Raw genomic sequence first — 20,395 nt, 5'->3', positions numbered from 1 at the left:
CCACACATTTAGGCACAGGGGAAGTGGCATTTTGAAGACCGCAGTGAGCCTGCAGTCCCGAATCACGCGGAGTCTCCCTGTTCAGAGGCCCCTGTAATACAAGGGAGACCTTCCTGGGTACTGACTGTTCACTTCCTAATGACAGCTATAAATCTTGAGCAAGCTGGCTTCGATGCTAACTTTAGAGATTCAGCAACACCTTTCGTATTATAAACGGAAACAATCCCCATCAAACACACAGGAGCTAAAGGCTAGGTTGAACTCAGCAGGCACTAAATACAATTAACTGAGTGAATGCTGAAAATGCAAAGCGCTCAAAGCAGAGTCAGTCCCCGGCACAAGGGTGGGTGTCAGGAGAAAGGGATGATGGTGCCAGGGCTAACGAAGAGGGCTTTTGGTTTCCAGGGATCGTCAGAGTTACAAATCACACCAATCTGATGCCTTGCTTTAAATGGGTCTATTTTAATTTGTTTTGTCTTAGCCTGGGAGGTCTTAGCCTTTCTTTTCGTATTCAATGGAAAGTAACTTACAATTTCTCTGCCAGCCTGAGGAACCACCTCGGGCCTTGCAAACACTGCAAGTTCTCAGAGGTCTCTCTCCACCCTTAGAAAGGGCAGAGCCAAGGAGAAATGGGATCCTACTGAAGATCACATGCCCAGAGCAAAGTGTACCAAAGCCCTATAGCCCAACAAGAGTGACTCGGAACTCTGCGATGAGAAAATGTGGCGAGTTCTTTTCTGAAGACCCCTCCCTAGCTGTTTAAAACCTGCACCCACCACTCACTACTTTTCTCTCCCTCTAGAGGCCCGGGCCCTAGCAGCAATAGGACACAACAGCCGCTGAAAGTGCAGTTCAATAAATAGAAAGGAATTCAGCTTCTTGGTTAACAGCAAAGTGCAATTCAATCTGCTTTTTGTACAAGCGGGAAGCTGAAAGCTATTCCTGAGGCCCCAAGAATTAACCAGAGAGCTAGAGTCCCTTTTAGTCGGCTGAACTGTAGGCCTGCCTCTGTCCCCACATCCCTCGCCTGAACTGCTGTCCACACAGAGCTTCTCCCAAGCCCTCCTGCACTCCCCATCTGCTACAGGAAAGTGCCTGGACCTCAAAGGTCACATCATTCAATTTCTGCTTACACGGGAATTTGAGAATGAGGGAGGCAACACATCGGATCTGGAAGGTCCCCAATCCCACCACACCTCGTGACAAAGTCAAAAGCGATGGGGAGCTTCTAAGTTTCATATCAATTTCATACGCCCTTGTACCAAAAGGATTCTCTCCTTGGAAAAGATTTTTAAAATGTCAGTTAACACCGGGAGCCAGAAAACAAAGACAACAACACAACCCTAAACAATCCATCCGTTGAGCCCGGGTTCCCTGAGGAATTGACAGATTCCACCGAGCAGCCGGCAATATCCCGGGCACACTTGGCTCAATGGCCACAAGCAGTATGGAATTTTAGAAGAAAAACCCGAATAGTAGAAAACCACGGGGCGCCTGGGTGGCTCAGTCCGTTAAGCGTCTGACTTTGGCTCAGGTCACGATCTCGCGGTTCGTGAGTTCCAGCCCTGTGTCAGGCTGTGTGCTGACAGCTCAGAGCCTGGAGTCTGCTTCACATTCTGTGTCTGTCTCCCTCTCTCTCCGCCCCTCCCCTGCTCGTGCTGTCTCTCTCTCAAAAATAAACGAACACATACACACATAAAAAAGAAAACTACAAGCCTCTGCAGACAATGATTCACAAGAATTGAAAAGGTGCAAAACTCAAAGCAAAGTGGAATGGAGACGGGGAAAGAAGGATTTATGCCAACTTCATAAGCAGGACAGAGGCCCAGTGACATGCGGGATGCAAAGGCAGGCTGTCGACCAACAGCTGGACTTGCCTTTAGATTTATGTCAATAGTCTGAGCTTCAAGCAATGCACGTTACAATGAGAAGAAACCCAGCCCAGAAACAGAGACACGGTAGCCCCAGCAGTGACACCACAGAAGACTCTGTTGTCACTGGCCTGTCTTATGCATCCTGGTGTAGCAGCCCAGCTGTGTCTCCTCTACGTGAACCGTTCTAGTCAACCGTGCATGCTTCCCAAAAGGCTGCTGGCTCCTGCAATCCCGGGCTACATAACAGCTTCATCGATTTGAGGATTATAAGTAGAGGGAAACAATTAGCAGCAAATCATTCAGAAAACTGAAAGCCACGGGAAGACGTGGCCTTCACTTCTTCCTGGAACTCCACATTCGTGTCCCCAGTGCCCTTCCGGACACCGCCACGCGATGTCTGGTTGGCATCTCAGACATAAGCCGGCAGAACCAACCTCCCGACTCTCCACCCCTCAGTCATCACCTACTTCCCTCCACCCTTTCCCATTTTAGTTGCCACCAAAATGGCCAGCCAGCTGCTTAAATCAAAATCTAAGCGTCCCTCTGTCTCCTCGGCCTCCACCGCCAGCCACGTGTCTGTCACCACGACAGATGGACCCCGTCCCCAGCACGTAGTCCAGCATTCGCAGCCACCCTTCTCTGCTTCCACGGCTGCCACCTCCTTTGCTGCCACCACTGTGGCGTGGACAACAGCAATGGCTACCTCGCTGGATTCCCAGCTGTCACTGTCCCCCAGCACCCACATGGCAGCTAGACTTTCAACCCCATGAAACATTTGGCCTCTGTCCCACCTCACTGCACTTCACCCTCTCCATGCCTGCCATGCCAGCCTTCTCTTAGGTACAGTTTGAGCCTTGGACAACACCGAGATTAGGGCTCCAGCCCCCTGCACAGTCAGAAATCTGCATATAACTGCTGACTTCCCCAAAACGTAACTACTGTTGACTAGAAGGCTTGCCAATAACAAACACGATTAACACGTATTTTGTAAGTTCTATGTACTGTACACTGTATTCTTATGATAAAGTGGGCTAAAGAAACATGATGAAGAAAACCCTAAGGAAGACAAAATACATTCACAGTCCTTGTGTTGTATCTACATAAAAAAATCTGCATGTAAGTGGATGTGTGCAGTTCAAAGCTATGTCGTTCAAGGGTCAACTGTATTGAACATCTGGAACTTGTTCCTGCCTCAGTCACTGCCCAGCTGTTCCTTCTACCTGGAAAGCTCTTCCTCCAAAAAGGAGGGACAGATTCTCATCCCTTCCTCAGAGAGGCACCGCAGACTGAGCCATCACAAGCGGTGCCCTGGCCACCTTCTATCACATCCTTCTCCTTCAGTTACCCATAGAGCCCTTACTGTTATCTGATAGTTTTTGCTTCATCTGTCATCTTGTCTGCTCCCCTGAGGGTCAGGCTTGTCTTTTCACCACTACGTTCCCGGTGCCTGGAACCGTGCTTTGCACACAGTGTCCACTTTGTAAGTACTGCTGACTGAATGGCTTCACCCCTTTGCTAAATGATGGTCAACCACCCACAGTATCCAAGATCCTGTGCTCTGTACCAAGAGTGCGGAGAAGGATGTGACAGGCTTGGTCTAATCAGCTACGAGACTGAAAGCCACGGGGCGCCTGTGTGGCTCAGTCGGTTGAATGTCCGACTTAGGCTCGGGTCATGAGCTCATGGTCTTTGAGTTCGAGCCCCACGTCGGGCTCTGTGCTGACAGCTCAGAGCCTGGAGCCTGCTTCAGATTCTGTGCCTTCCTCTCTCTCTGCCTCTCCCCTGCTTGTGCTCTCTCTCTCTCTCAAAAATAATAAACAAACATTAAAAAAAAAAAAAGCCACAGGTGGCAGGGCTGTGGCTGGTCAGACTAATGTACCACTTGTAAGAGCACTCTTGAAAGGGAGGCATTGCATGTTCACACATTCCCACCAGACTGTGTTCTCCTTTAGCATATGTGCGTCTTGTGCAAAATATAAAATTGGTAATAATAAGGGTGATGATGGTTATCATTCAGAGCATCCCTACTGGTTCTGGCCACTTTACGTATACGACTGCTTATCCTCAAAACAACCGTGGCCAAGCAACCAGCGTGGTCGCACGGACACAGGGGAATTAGCAGAAGCGCAGAGGGAACAAGTAAAATGGCCAGTCACACAGGGACAAGGGCAGGCCTGACTCCGTGCTCACGCTTCTCCCACTTAGGCCAACTTTCAAAGAAATCGATCTTCAGCTCACGTCCAGTCACCCATGGCAGCAACAGAGACAAACGGAGTTAACATCTTGGTCTCACAGGGTCTGACTTCCCCAAACTGTCTCGTGATGTGCCAGACAGAAGAAGGGAAATATGACAGCAATAGGTTATAAGACCAGTTCACAGCACAGCTTTGCAGAAACCCAGGATTCAAGGAAAATGTGTTACATTCTTTCTCCCCATGTTGGTCAGCACCATCGGGAGCACGGAGCAGATGCGGGTCAGGTAAACGCTGTGAAAATGCTGAATCAGTGGACGGAGAACATTAACTTTCCCTTCTCCTCGGCACCCCGTGGCAATAAAGAGCAAGTTTCTAAACCACTAACCTTGTGAGTTCTTCCTGGAGTTGTGTGTGGTCAGGTGGAAAGAATTTCACCACAAACTTCACAACAACATGCTTTGGCCCTAAAAGGGGGCAAAAAACAGTAGAGCATTTTTGATTTGTTCCAAATGCAATTAAAGAAAAAGACTTCGGAAGGTATATTATACAGCAAATAATGGATCTCATTCCAAGCCACCAAGAGTCCATCTGTTGACGCCCAGGTCGCTGAACAGGTAGTTCAGGTCCTAATTCATACTTCCATATTGCAGGGAGACAGAGAGCCCTTATAAAATAACGTTTTGACAAAAGTATTTCATTCGGGTATTACATTTTTTCTCTGAGGACTTAAACTGTGCCCGGATTTTAAAAACAGGCATTCGTCTTCAAAAATTTATCAAATTGGCCCTTTCAGTCAAAATATGGGCTTTCGACAATGAGGAAATAATGAAAACGTAAATCGGTTATACAATTTAGTACTTTAAATGATCTACAAGGTACAGCTTCCACTGTGTTCATCAAATATGTATGAGCATCTATGTGTCAGGTGCTCCCCGAGCGCTGGAGAAAAAAACATCAACACGACGTGACCCTGCCCTCGTCCAGTCAGCCGAAGCCCTTATAGGTGTCTTATAAGCCATCTTACGGACGAGTTCAGGCAAAATCAGGAAGCAGATGTGGGGTGGGTGGACAGGGAGAAGATCAATGGGATGGGTCACTTGTCAGAATTAAAATGTCAAACAGATCATAATAATTTGTAACCCGAATCAGAGCTTGTTTTGAGGTACAGATCAAATTTTATACATGTATCTACACACATATATATTTATGCTCAATGGAAGAGCAGTCTTGTAGGTTCTACCATTTGGAATGACAGCAATGAGTTTATGTTCTATGAAATATAAGGTATGATAACGAAATCCAAATTTTAACAGCAGTTGTCTAAAAGCAGAAAAAAATTTTTTTTGCTCTGCCTTCGCTGTCACAAAAAACAGATGTTGTATCATCATTTCTATGATGACATATTTAAGTTTACGAAAAAAACGCAAAAGCGACAGAAGGTGAAGATGTAGGCCATATACACAAAATGAGGAGAAAAACAAGGCACAGAAATAATGAAGCCCGGAGACACTGGGCCCCCTTTCCCTGACCACTCACTCTAACAATTAATAGAAACCCTCGCCTGTCAACTCTGGATCATAAAGTAAAAATAGCAAAATGGGGAAGAACAGGAAAAACCATGCTATCTCCTCTCCACGGGGATCCCCTGAGGCCACGCAGATCCTTAGAAAACCCGAAAGTAGGAAGGTGCTATCCCCCAATGCACAATGACAGCTTCACACAGCTAGCCATAGCACGCGGAGACGGAAGGAGAAGCCTCACTCCAGGGTGGACCCAGCAGTGACAGACGCGGTCTTCCGTCTGTATTTGGCAACGGGCTAAAAGACACCTTGCCACAGTGAGCACTTCCTAGGAGGTATTGCAGGGACACACGTCATCATTCTGGATGCTTCGCTACCTCCCCCCGTCAGGCCTAGGGGCTTCTCCCAGCATTGTGCCCCTACCCTCCGGCCCCCGCACGCTCAGGTCACTGGCCAGCCACCCTCGTAAATGTTAAACAAACAATGCCGGTTTCATTTTCGGCATCAATAATTGCTTAATTTAAATGACAGAAGCTCAACGTCCATTTCAAGTGCACGGGGGCCATCCAGACACCGTGTGCCTGTTCAGTACAGCCACAAAAATTGCTAGAAGTGGCCCAGTGGGGCTTCTTAATCAGACATTAAAACGATCCCAGCAAGGTAGTGCGGAGCTCCAAGCTCAACTAATGGAATGCACCTCTGTTACTACCCTCAGACTTTTGCCCGGGCTGTGGCTGCAGTGAGGAGGCATTTGGGATGAGTTGTCTGACTCTGCGCTTGACCTCAAAGTGGAGAGGAGGGAAACGGTCCTGGTCCTGGGGCACAATGAGAAGGGACAGAGAAAGCGAGCCTTCTTCCCTCACTCCTCTCCTAAATCCTCCTTAATCTTCCCCAACACATACTGTAAATGCAAGCCAGATTCCCTTCAGTTCTGCCTGCCATTCAGACACAACCACACACACACACACACACATGCTTTCAGGCACTTTATTTTTCCAAGCAACCAATACTTGCACTCTGATTTCACAGGCATTGAAGAGGCAGGACAGAAAACCTAACATCAATTTTATGAATACATGGTTGCACCTTCCCCTTCAAAAGTGACAGTAACAACCTCGGACAGAGACCAGGCAAGCTCAATTAGTCTGGAGATTAACAGCATGCTCTAGTCGTTAATCAAAATGAGGTTTGATTTTCCAAGCAAGGTTTTGATTACCAAATTGTTAAATATTAATACTGCAGAAGAGACATTTTAATGGCACATGGATTAGTGGATGAAAAGAAATCATGGGGCCAAAAAAAAAAAAAAGAATCTGTGTCACCAGTGTGCTGGATGCCACAGAGCAAACAACGTCTAGGAGGAAAAAGTCTGGCTTTATATTTAACATCACTGTTAAACACATGGTGTATACTTACTTCTAATCTGCTTGACAATAGGTTTTAAGAGATCCAGCCACACCTACAAAGGAAAAAACAGATTGAGACAAATTCTCAACGAAAGGATGCAAGTATTTGGAGGCTTGACTTGGAGCTGTTTAAAATCAAAATACTTTTTGAGTATTCGAGACCGTCTGTTCCTATTCTCTGCAGGACGGCATATCTTCCATCACTGACCCCTTTTATAGTACAGATCCAAATTTGCTGGCATTATCCCTGAGCTTCAAAGCTACCATCTCTCCCAGACTCAAATGGTTAACTATGAATGTGTCTCCTGTCATCCGCAGTGTTCCACCAAAGCTAGCCACTCAGCAAACACGGATGCACGATTGCATGTGTGGCTACAAGCTGAGTGAAATATGCAAGCTCCTTAATGAAACAAAATACGTGTACATACACGCATTTACAGAACAGTTACAGAACAGCACGTCTTTGAGGGATATGGGAAGGGATGTTTAGAATATTACCTCTGCACTGGGTACTCTCCATAAGCTTTTACCTCTTTAAAAAAAATTTTTTTTAATGTGTATTTTTGAGAGACAGAGATAGAGTATGAGCAGGGGAGGTGCAGAGAGAGTCCAACATGTTGCACAGAGTCCAACATGGGGCTCGAACCCACCAACTGTAAGATTGTGACCAGAGCTGAAATTGGACACTTAACCAACTAAGCCACCTAGGCGCCCCAAATTTTTTTAATTAAAAAAAAAAATTAATGTTTATTTATTTCTGAGACAGAGAGAGGCAGAGCATGAGTGGGGGAGGGGCAGAGAAAGAGGGAGACACAGAATCCGAAGCAGGCTCCAGGCTCCGAGCTGTCAGCACAGAGCCCGATGCGGGGCTCGAACCCATAAACTGTGAGATCATGACCTGAGCCGAAGTTGGTCGCTCAACTGACTGAGGCACCCAGGCACCCCAATGTTTTTTTAATTTTTAAAAAATGTTTATTTATTTTTGAGAGATTGGGGCGGGGGCAGAGAACGCATGTGCACACATAAGCAAGGAAGGGGCAGAGAGAGGGGGATAAAGAGAAAATCCCAAGCAGGCTCCACACTGTCAGTGCAGAGCCCTACACGGGCCTCGAACTCACAAACCACCGGATCATGACCTGAGCAGAAACTGAGAGGCAGGATGCTCAACTGACTGAGCCACTCAGGCGCCCCCGATCAGTAAGATTTTATCATGAAATTCTCATTTCTGTATTTCCTATCCTCTGCTGCTCTCCTGCTTCACGGAGCTTCTGGTCTAGTGAGGGAGCGACAGGAACCAACCCCCCCACACTGACAAAAGTGAAGACATACCTGACCCAAAGGGAACGAAGGGAGGAGCAGAGGACTCCCAGGGTCTGGGGCAGAGCAGTCTGACCCAGGCATGGGGGCAGGGGGACCGGAGACCCGATACAAACAGGACATTGTGAAGGGAACACGTCCCTGAAGATGCTGTCATGTGGAGGTCTGAAGGGAACAGAAGACACACAGGCAAAACCTTTGTCCAGGTGCCAGAGGTGCAAGGGGACAGCTGCAGAGCAGGGCTGGTGGGTCAGGAAGGTGTCAGCCTCCCCGGAAGCCACGTTGAGATTCTTCATCCTTATCCTAAGAGCAATGCAAAGGATTTAAGCACGGGGCTGATACAGTCAGACGTGCACTGTAAAAAGACTGATCTGGCAGCGTGGGAACAGACAGAGGGGCCGGAGCAGAGGCAGGCTGACCACACAAATCGTGCAGGCAAGAGAGGATGGTATTCTGGACCAGGAATGCAGAAGTAGAGTCGGGGGAAGTGGGCGGATCTAAGAAAAATTTAAGAGGTAAAATCCCCAGGGATTTACTGATGGCCTGGATATGGTGGCTGAGGCAGAAGACGATGACCAAAATGACACGAGAATTTCTGCTGAGGGCATCTGGACTGATGCTGGTACAATTCACAAAGATGGGAGTGCTGGAAGAGGGCCAGGATGGAGGTTCTAGACACTTTGATCTTGTTGAGGTGCCCTTGGATTTCATGAACAAGAGACAGTATGGAAAGGGTGGATGCACTCGTCTGGAGCTCTGAGGTGAAGCCTGGACCGGAGATCTCACACTAGAAGTCACAAGGCACCCAGGTGACTCAGTCTTTTAAGCATCCAATTCTTGGTTTCAGCTCAGGTCATGGTCTCATGGTTCAAGGGTTCGAGCCCCACGTCAACCTCTGCAAGGACAGCGCATAGCCTGCTTGGGGTTCTCTCTCCCTCCCTCTATCTCTGCTCCTCCGCTGCTCATGCCCTATCTCTTTCTCTCAAAATAAATAAAACATTTAAAAAAACTAAACAACAACAAAAACCTACTAAGAAAAAAAGGAGGAGAGGGAGGAGGGGGAGGAGGGGGAGGAGGAAGGGAAGCAGAAGCAGAAGCCGCCACCATCCTGACTCCATAGAGGATAAGGGTCACGGAGACTCATGGAGGATAAGGCTCACCGAGTCCAGAGGATGAAACCTATGAGCACCGATGGCACGTCCACCACGGACCAGCCAGGTGGAAGCAGATGAGAACAGAAGGAAAAAAGGAGAGTGGTGTCACAGAAGTCATGGGAAGGCAGTTTCCAGAAGGAAATATACCAAGAACTGTTCAAATAAGATGAGAACTAAAAGTTCTGCTGGTGAGTTGACTCAGAGGTGGGGCTGAAAGTCTGGCGGGTGGTGAAGAGGCAGGAAGGACACAGACTTTTCCAAGAAGCTTGGCTGAGAGGCAGGCAGCAAGAGACTAGGGCCACAGGGGGTGAGGGATCAGATAAGGGTATTGTTTAATTACTTGTTTTTATTATTCTGTTTTTCAAACGTTTTTAAGTAATCTCTATGCCTAATACGGGGCTGGAACTCACAATTCCAAGATCAAGAGTCGCATGCTCTACTGACTGAGCCAGCCAGATGCCCCTATTTGCTTGTGAGTCACAGAAAACTGGGTGCGACTAAAAAAGTGGAGGGATTCAGGGGCACCTGGGTGGCTCAGGCGGTTGAGCGTCCAGCTTCGGCTCAGGTTTGTGAGTTCGAGCCCCGCGTCAGGCTCTGCGCTGACCGTGTAGAGCCTGCTTGGGATCCTCTGACTCCCTCTCTCTCTGCCCTTCTCGTGCTCTCTATGAAAAAATAATAAACATTAAAAAAATTTTTTTTTAAAGCGAAGGCATTGAGAATATGAGCAAGAAGGGTTAGTCACCAATGTCCTAAGGGATGTGAGAAGACGGCCCTAAAACCCAGGGCAACGGTTTGAGGTAGAAGGAAGAGCTATTCCACTGAGGGAGACCGAAAGGCCAGTGGCAGATGGGAGTTTACATTTCTGTGCCGGGAGCAGGCAAGTTCCTCGTGGAGGCTTTCTGCTTCCCCAGTCAAGTGGGAGGCCTGGAGGACTGAGGCAAGCAGGGAATACTGGAAATAGTTGCACGGGACAGCGAGTTAACTGGAGAACCCCGGTGGGATTTCCCAGGGCTGCCGAGCGGCCACTCACAAGCCTGTAGGCCGGCGCTCTCCCGGCCACCTCGGGGAACCGTCCTTCCCCACTGCCAGCTCTTCCTCAACTTCCACAAGCCACTCAGGACAAAACAACTATGCTCTGGCAACATAGCTGCCAATTTTATGAATTGTTTTAAAACATCTCTCGTCTGTTTTTGGCATTTCTGTGGAAAGCATCGAATACAATCACCAACTGGAGCCAACTGAGCATGTGGTTTTACAACACGCAGGTCTGGGAACATCAGACCGGCCTGAATTAGCCTGTTTGGTCGAGCTCTGCAGCAAGAAGGCTACGAGCCATCGATCACGTCACAGCTGACCCGCTGGGTGAGAGCTCAGGGCCTCGGGGAACCTCACCGTTTACCAGTTACATTGATGTTTGCGGGGCTCAGAGAAAAGGTCTTGCACACGCAGGACTTAAACTACTATAAATGGGGGGCGCCTGGGTGGCTCAGTCAGTTAAGCGACAGACTTCGGCTCAGGTCATGATCTCGCGGTCCGTGAGTTCGAGCCCCGCGTCAGGCTCTGTGCTGACAGCTCGGAGCCTGGAGCCTGTTTCAGATTCTGTGTCTCCCTCTCTCTGACCCTCCCCCATTCATGCTCTGTCTCTCTCTGTCTCAAAAATAAATAAACGTTAAAAAAAAAAATTTAAACTACTATAAATGGATGAGCTACAGGGAACAAGAAAAATAAGGCTGCCGCCTGACCAGAGTTAAAGCGTTGAAGTTTGCTATATGGGGAAGGCGGCTGGGAAGCATCTAGACTAGACTAAGTCATCTCAGACCAATCACTTGTTCACTGAACCTAAGCAGGACAGAAACAAGTTCCAGACAAGTTAAAAAGGCAACAAAGGCACCATCACCTATCCTTCCCCACCGATGGATCTCCAGACGGTCACAACTGTAATGATCTCCATGTCTAATCGCCCCGCCCACCCCTTCCACCAGGCCACACTTCCCTGTCTTCCCTAACACCATGCAGCTAGGCTCCAGAGCACATCCATGCTACCTGACTATACAGGGATTTGGTTTAAATGAATGGATTTCTAGAAACGTCATTCCAATCAGTACAACCCACTGAATCAGGGAACTTCCCTTGCTGGGGTTTGAAGGCCTATAGAAGAGGTTGCTGGGGCCCGACAACCACGGACTCGGTGGCTTGGACAACAGATCTGGAGGCTCATGGTGTCATGGGTTGGGTTTCTCCCGAGACCTCCCTCGACCTGTAAATAAATGTCTGCCTTCCGGATGTGCACACCCACGACCATCGTTCTGTGCACACATACTCCTGGTGTCTCTCTGGTATGTCCAAATTTCCTCTTTGTAAAGTGACAAGTGTCAGTGGATTAGGGCCCACTCTAATGGCCTCATTTTAACTTAACCATCTCTCTTTTTTAAAAAAAATCTTTATTTACTTTTGGGAGAGAGAGACAGAGAGACGGAGACAGACGAATAGGCACAGGGAGATATAGAATCCGAAGCAGGTTCCAGCTGCTCTGTCAGCACAGAGCCTGACGGGGGCTCTGTGAACCACGAGATCACGACCTCAGCCGAAGTCAGATGCTTAACCGACTGAGCCACCTAGGCACGCATTAACCATCTCTTTAAAGGTCCTATCCTCAAGTACAGTTTCATTCTGAGGTACTGTGTGTTAGAGCTTCAACACAGAAATTTTAGGAGGACACAATTCAGCCTATAACATCTATCTTCCACAATTTGGTATCAACACAGCTTTCCAGCCCAGTGTTCTCCCATTTGCCTACATTTCAGTCAGGTTCCCTTTTTTCCTGACCTTCTGTTAATGTTAGTGTTAAGTGAGAACAACACTTGACTGCCTAGTTATGAAAGGCAGGGCAAGATGAACCACTGCTCCCAAAGCGGTTTCTGTTCTTTCCCTAAACCTTTTTAGCCCCTATCATGTTGGTGAGTGACATTTTGGGTAGATTTTGCAGGCAACTAAAACATTGGAGGTATTTTGGAAAGGTTCTTATTCAAAGAGACTCAGTTACTAGATATCTTTCAGGAAGGGCACTGGGAAGAGACTGTTTCTTGGGCACCTCCTGCGTGCCAGGCACTAAACAGGTGCTTTATAAATTCTCATTTAATGCTCCTAACAATATGGCCATTTTACACAGGCAGGAAGCCAAGCTCAGAAAGCTTATTTAAGCTGCCCAAGGTCACACATAGCTGAGATTCAACATCAAGTCCATTTGACCCCAAACCTGTGCTTTTTCTGTAACATCATATGCTGCCCCTCTAAAAGCTAACAGACTCAACAAAAACTCAGCTCTCCTCTTCAGGTTTAAAAATCAAAACTGCGGGGTGCCTGGGCGGCTCAGTCGGTTGAGCATCCGACTTCGGCTCAGGTCATGATTCACGGTTTGTGGGTTCGAGCCCCGCATCAGGCTCTGTGCTGACGGCTTGCTCAGAGCCTGGAGCCTGCTTCAGATTCTGTGTCTCCTTCTCTCTCTGTCCCTCCCCCGTTCATGCTTTGTCTCACTCTGTTTCTCAAAAATAAATAAATGCAAAAAAAAATTTTTTTTTTAAATAAAAATCAAAACTGCATACAACAGGGGCGCCTGAGTGGCTCAGTCAGCTAAGCGTCTGACTTCAGCTCAGGTCATGATCTCGCGGCTTGTGAGTTCAAGCTGCACATCGGGTTCTGTGCTGACAGCTCAGGACCTGGAGCCTGCTTCTGATTCTATGTCTCCCTCTCTCTCTGCCCCTCCCTCACTCATGATCTCTCTTTCTCTCAAAAATCAACATTAAAAAAATTTTTAAAAACTGCATACAAAATATTTCATCACCTATAACATATATAGGAGCCAGATAAAATGTTATAGAAAATTATCTAGTGTCTAGAATTCATTGCAACAAAGTAGTCTTTCCACAAGCTGATTCCAACAAGAAATAACTTGACTTTGAATTTGTTTGTAATAATTTGTTTAAATGTAATTTTTCATATTAAGTGTGGCTTTCTTTTGAAACCAATTAGAGATTTTTGATTCTGTCATAGATTTACAGAGACTGGATTTATCTTCCTACAGGAAAAACAAATAAACAAAAATTAAAAAAAAAAAAGGGAAAAACATACTTAGCACAACAGATCTGAAGGCTGAGGACACCAGACAATGAGAAACTGTGATCCCTCAGAGACAAGAAAATAAAATCACGATCCCTATACTTGCCCTAGACTTCTGTCTACAGTAGGTTTCCAGGCTGTGGTGCAGAGAAGAAAAACCTGGCAAAATCCATGAGTTGAAAAGGTGGGGCTGACAGATCACGGGGGGGGTGGGGGGGGGGGGGGGTGGGGGGGGGGGTGGAGGGAGTAAGGGGGGGTGAGTAATAACGAGTAGGAAGCTCCCTCCAGAAAGATCATTTAGAAGAGTATAGAAGGTTCCCATTGAGTAATCAGCTGAATACTGATCAATGTCAACTTGTGAAGAAAGTACCCAAGATTTGGGAGAAAGAACCAATGAAAAGATTCAAGGTATCAGTGCCTGGTGCTCACAGAGTCAGGAACACTACCAATTCTCACCAGCAAGATCAGACAACCCGTGGATTCTGGGCACTGGGCAGAGTACTGAAGAGTCATCCCTTAGCACTGAGGAATAATTAACCCCGGACTATACACTACATGAGACCCATTTAATGTGCTTAAAAGCCAGATATGAGACAATTAAATGGTTTCCAAATAAGTTAATTGCATCCCAGAACACTCAATAAAAATTTATAGGAATATAAAACTATCCAGTACTCAACAAGGTAAAATTTACAATATCTGACATCCAATAAAGAAAAATCACCAGACACACAAGGAAGCAGGAAAACAGGCCCATAATCAGACAAAACACTCTGACCTGGAATGCAGGCATTATAATTAGCAGAAGGAGGACATAAAGACAGTTATATAAGTGTATTCCTTATGTTCAAAGTTGAGATATAGAAAACATAAAAAGACCCAGATGAAACCTCTAGAGATAAAAACCACATTGGGAGATTAACACACACACGACAAGATGAAAATCAGATTAGACCTTGCAGAAAAAATACTAATGAACTTGAGGGTGCAGCAATAGAAACAATTCAAAATGAAATAGAAAGATAACCAAGACATTAATAGCACATCACAGAACTGTAGAACAACTTTAGGCATCCTAACATGCATGGCACTGGAGTCACAAAGGACAGGAGGTAGCAGTGGAGGGGGCAAAAAACAGGACAAAAAATGAAAAGAAAGAACAGCTGAAAATTTTCCAAATTTGGTGAAAACTATAAACCCAACAGATTCAAAAAGCTCAGAAAATCTCCAGCCTAAGAAATGTGAAGAAAAGTGCATGGAAGCACATCATCACCAAACTGCCCAAAAACAGCAATAAAGAGGCAATCTTAAAATCAGCCAGATATGGGGCACCTGGGTTGGCTCAAGCGATTGATTTCAGTTCAGGTCATGATCCCAAGGTCATGGGATCAAGCCCCAAGCTTAGGATTCTCTCTCTCTTTCCCTCTGCCTCTCTTCTCTGCTTGCAATCTCTCTCTCTAAATAAATAATATAAATAAACAGCCAAAGAAGATTATGCACAAAGGAACAAAGGTAAAAATGACAGCAGACTTCTTGTCAGAAGCAATGCAAGTGGGAATGCAATGGGGCAAGATTTTAATGCCCTTGAAGAACAAAATTATTAGAATTTTATACCCAGCAAAAATGTCTTTCAAAACGGAAGGCAAAATAAGGACTCAAACATATGAAAGCTGAGAGAAGTCATTGCCAGCAGGGCTGTACAAGAAGAAATGTTAAAGGAAGTCCTTCAGGCAGAAAGAAAATAATATCAGATGGAAATCTGTGTCTACACAAAGGAACGAGGGACACCAAAATGTCAATTGTGTGGTTAATATATACAATATTTGAGACACTTTTAATATTATTTATAGACAACTGACTGGTAAAAATAACAACGTAGTGTGGGATTCATAACTTTTGTAAAAGAAAATAATATGACAAAAATAGCAAAAAAATCAGAAAAGGGAAAATGGAAGTATACTAGTGTAAGTTCTTATACTGTAGGTGAAGTGGCATAATCTCTCTTAAAGGCAGTCCCTGATCAGTTAAAAGTGTGTATTATGAACCCAAAAGCAACTATGAAAGTTACAAATGAAAGAGTTATAGATTATAAGCCAACAAAGAAGGTAAAATGGAATCACTGAAATATTTAATTAATCAAAAGACAGGCCAAAAAAAGGAACAAAGAATGGGTAAGACGAAAATAGCAAGATGCCCCATTTAAATCATATCAGCAATCACATTAAATGTCAATGTTCTAAACACCCCCAATTAAAAAGCAGGATTGTTAGACTGGACAAAAAGGCAAGACCCAAATGTATGCTACCTTTAAGAAACACACTGCAATATAAAGATGCAAAAAATTAAAAGGAAAAGAATGAAAAACTGGTTGTATATTATGCAACCAGTAATTTTAAAAAATTACAGCAGCTATATTAGTATCAAGGTAAATATCAGAACAAAGAATATCACCAGGGATAAAGAAGGAATTTTTTTCATAACAAAGGTGTCGATTAATTCAGAGGGTAGGAAAATCTTAAGTATTTATACGCTTAAAAACAGAACTTCAAAATACATGAAGCAAAAAGTGATGTAATAGCAAAGAGAAACAGAAAAATCCACAGAGTCTGAGATTTTAATACTTCTCACTAGTCCTGGGAAGGGCACTCTCTTCCCAGTCAGCAAGGCCCAGATGCCAAAGCATCAAGAATACAGAAAATAAAAAAATACTGAAGGATAAGATCAGTGGTTGTGAGGGCCTCAGAGAGGAGGGAGGGATCGGTAGGTAGAGCAGAGGACATTTTTAGGGAAGAGAAACTATTCTTTATGATACTTTGATGGTGGACACATGTCAAAGACATTTGTCAAAACCGACAGCATATGCAACACAAAGAACGGACACTAACGTAAACTTTGGACTGTAATACGTTAATACTTGCTCAACAATTATAATATACATATCACACGACCGCAAGATGTTAAAAATAAGGGACACTGTGCATTTGGGGGGGTCAGTATACGGTACCTCTCTTTACTTTCTGTCCAGTTTTTCTGTAAAGTTAACATTTTTTTAAAGTCAATTAATTAAAAAACAAATGAGAACAAAAAACCCCACGTATCTCTCCAGCTTAAGAAATGGAAGGTTACCCACTGCTCTATTTTTCCCGTGATCCATCCTTCTCCCAGACTCTCTGCTCCAGGAAAGCTCTGCCTCCTCTGAGAACTGCCCCATCGACCCAGCCATCGTGGCCTCACACCACGGTGCTGCTGGTGATGTGTGACAACAGAGGCACCCCACGGCCTCATTTCTGCTGGGTTCCCAAACTTCCATCTGTCTGTGGCTCAGCAAGTCTTCATCCTTTACACCTGGCATGTGTCCACAAAGACCCCCTCTGGGATGTAGATGCCCTCAGACCCCCGGGGGAAGAAGCAAGGTCAGGACAGGAGGCTGCTACTAAGCATATGGGAAGGAAATCTGGCCAACCCCAGTGGGGCTGGGAAACCACCAACAAGGGATGTAGCCATGGTTTCTGTGGCTTCAAGCCCCTAGAAAGCAAGTCTGCAACTACAGAGTGAAATGCGTCCCTCCAAAATTCCTATGTTGAAGCCCTAACCTTGCAATGTGACTGTCTCTGGAGAAAAGGTGTTCAGAAGTTAATTAAAGTTGAATAAAGTCATAAAAGGATAGAACTGTGGCCTTATAAGAGGAGGAAGATCTCGGTCTCTGTCATGTGAGGACACCGTGAGAAGGTAAACGTCTACAAGCCAGAAAGAGTGTCCTCACCGAAAGTGACCATATAAAATATAAATATAAAATATAAACTAAACAATAAGATGCCCATCTTCTTCCTGAGCTTTACCAGCACGTATTAGACACTGGAACCATTTTATCAGATCAGTAAGCACTGTGGCTTTAACAAAATACTGGTGGGCCAACTTCTCTGGTTTCTGAGCTAGAAGGCAAGCACAAGACACAACAGATATCCGAGTACCTCCCATGCGCAGGAATCCTGCTGGGTTTGTGACTGTAAAGTATCAGAATTAATCCTCATGACAATCTTGTAAAATCATCACTTATTAATCCCATTTTCCAGATAAAGTACAAAATCAAAGAGGTTCAGTATCTGCCCAGCTGCTATATGACAAAACAAATGTTCAAACAGAGATTTACAAGCCACGATGCACGCCCTTCCCGGGATCCTCAACAGGCTGATGAGATAAATCTTATTATACACCTATCTCTACCACTGAGGCTCACACAACTCTCTGGGAGGGACCAGTGTGAGGAAAGGCAGCCAAGTGTAGCAGAGAGCGGCTTGCTGAGACAGGCTTGTGTGAAAATCCTGGTTATAAAGATCATTGTCAAGTATCGGGCAAGTTACCTCTCTGAATCTTCTCACTGTAACATGGAGATGATAAAACACCCACTTCAGAGAAATATTTTAAAGCAGAGATTGGCCAACCACGGCTCATGGGCCAAATCCTGATTATCATGTGTTTTGGTACAGCCAAGACCAGCCTTTACACTTCTCGTGATTGGAAAGAAAAAAAAAAAAAAACAAAAACCAAAAAACAAAGGAGTGTATTTCATGATGTGAAGACTCTGAAATTCAAATATCCATGCCCCTAAATAAAGTTTTATTGGGACACAACCATGCACATCTATTTAGATATTGTCCATGGCCGTTTTTGTGCTGTGATGGCAGGGTTGGGTGGTTGCCATGGAGACGGTATGGCCCGCAAAACCTAATCCATTTACTGTCTGGCTTTTTGCCAACCTCTCATAAGAAGAACAAATGAGATGCATTCAGGTGTGCAGCAGAGTCCAAGGGCAGCCAGGCCAAGGTCTCTGAGTTCACGCCAATGGCAAGCTACTGTTTTTCTGGCCTTTTACCAGCCCTTACAGTCTAGCTACCAATTAGCTGGCATATTAAGGACAGAGTCTTGACTCCTAGGATCAATAGCATTTCTGCCACGGAAAAGACCAATCCATAAAAAAGGCTGATGAAAAGATTTCTCTGCTCCTGTGGGGCAATCTCCCAGGCACGGCTTCCTGGACTCAAAGCCAAGGGCAGGCCAAACTTGCATGTAAACACAGCAACCAACTCTATTAACTGGCAAGCCACGGGACAAGTCTAATTAAGGGTAGAGCGCAATTGATTACTAATTATCACTAGTTTATTTCCCATCCTGAGAAACACATCTTAGACCATGGAAAGTACTCCTTCTCCCCGAGGCTTTTTTCAAACCCTTACAGAACGGCCTGCCCTGACGTGGGTGTTTCATGTGATGGAAATGAGACAAGGGGCGGAAGGCTGGGCTCAGACGTGAGCCTACCGTCTAGGCACAAAGGTCCACAATTCCGTGTGCCAGGGACTCTGGGGATCCTAGTTTCCCACGTAACAGGCACAGGCCCACGGGCAAAGCCAGCTGTGACGGCCCACGTTCAGACATTTTGAGACCCACCAGGCTTCCCCTTGGTTTGGCAGACAAGTAAACGGCCTCCCAGAGGAAGCCCGGTAAAGGTAATAATCACAACACTAGCATTTAAAAAACGATAATATGTCTGTGTGCACCGCAGCGTTTTTCACAGCCACCGAGGGGTGGAAGCAACCTCAACATCCACCAACAGATGAACGGGCACACACAACGTGGGACAGCCATACAACAGAATATCACCGAGCCTCAAAAAGCACGGATACCCTGTCATATGCTACACCGTGGGGGAACCTCACACATCACGCTCCGTGAAACAAGCCAGTCGCAAAAAGACAAACACTGTGGGAGTCCACTTAGAGGGATCTAGAGTAGTCAAACTCACAGAGACGGAAAGTAGGTTGGTGACTGCCAGGGGCTGGGGGGAGGACAAGAGAGCTGTATCACGGGCACGGAATTTCAGGTTTTTAAGATGTGGCACAATGTGGATACAGTTAACAGTATCATACTGTCCACTCAAAGGTGGTTAACACGCTAACACACACGTTAGCTGCTCTTGGCAATTTAAAAAATGGGAATGATAAGAGTTTCCGTAACTAACACTTTCTGAACACTCGAGTAGGTCCCAGACACAGGGATTACATGTGCTGATCGACATTATCACATATGAGCCTCTCAAAAACTCCACAGGTTGGGCACTCTTCCCTCATTTCTACCCACGAGCAGAGCGAGGGTCAGCGAGGCCAGCCCCCTGCTCCTGTCACCTTGCTCCAGGGACTTGAGGGCTGACAGTTGGACCTGTAGAGCTCCTTTCCTGGGCTGCTACAAAACACCACCCCACTAGAAATCGACAGAATCTCAGAAGGCAACAGAAACTACCGGATACCTATCTTAAATTCCCAAGCACCTTTACTAAGAGCAGAGATGAAAACCCAGCCAGACCCCTCAGTTCAACAAAGTCAAGACCTGTCCTTGGCTCTTCCAAAATAGATTGTCAGTCAGCCTCTGGACACTTTTTGGTCATTATTTCTGCTCCTCTGTGCTTTTATTTCATCGCGTTTTGGGGATAAAGTTTAACTGATGTTCTATTTTTATTTTTTTAATGTTCATTTATTTTGGGGGAGGGAGGGAGGGGCAGAGTGACGAGGACAGAGGATCTGAAGCGGGCTGCACGCTGACATCAGCACAGAGCCCGATATGAGGCTCAGACTCACGAACCGCGAGAATAACAGATTAATTGTCGCAACAACTTCTTTCTTAAATTTTATAAAATTAACTGTCAGGTTGGGATTTTGTAATTGACAGAGAATAAAATATGGAAATATTGTCAGAATGGAAGGATGATGGACAGCATGGGCTTGTGTTTAGACAGAACTGAACTTGAATCAAAGCTATGGC

The 20,395-nt window shown here is 45.7% G+C and overlaps 1 protein-coding gene across 4 annotated transcripts in view; it reads right to left on the bottom strand.

Annotated features, from left to right (window-relative positions):
* The window catches only part of FARP1 (FERM, ARH/RhoGEF and pleckstrin domain protein 1), a 282,193-nt gene that overhangs the window by 71,144 nt on the left and 190,654 nt on the right, over positions 1–20,395 (bottom strand). For all 4 annotated transcript variants that reach the window (XM_053217290.1, XM_027065124.2, XM_027065123.2 and 1 more), the window contains exons 4-5: positions 7,006–7,048; positions 4,455–4,533 (exon numbers count right to left, since the gene is read on the bottom strand). In XM_053217290.1, coding sequence (XP_053073265.1) covers positions 4,455–4,533; positions 7,006–7,048 — 122 coding nt within the window. The remainder of the gene's footprint in view (positions 1–4,454; positions 4,534–7,005; positions 7,049–20,395) is intronic.

This window comes from Acinonyx jubatus, chromosome A1 (assembly GCF_027475565.1).
Source record: "Acinonyx jubatus isolate Ajub_Pintada_27869175 chromosome A1, VMU_Ajub_asm_v1.0, whole genome shotgun sequence".
Lineage (NCBI taxonomy): Eukaryota > Metazoa > Chordata > Mammalia > Carnivora > Felidae > Acinonyx > Acinonyx jubatus.
This window is presented reverse-complemented; position numbering and strand designations above follow the sequence as displayed.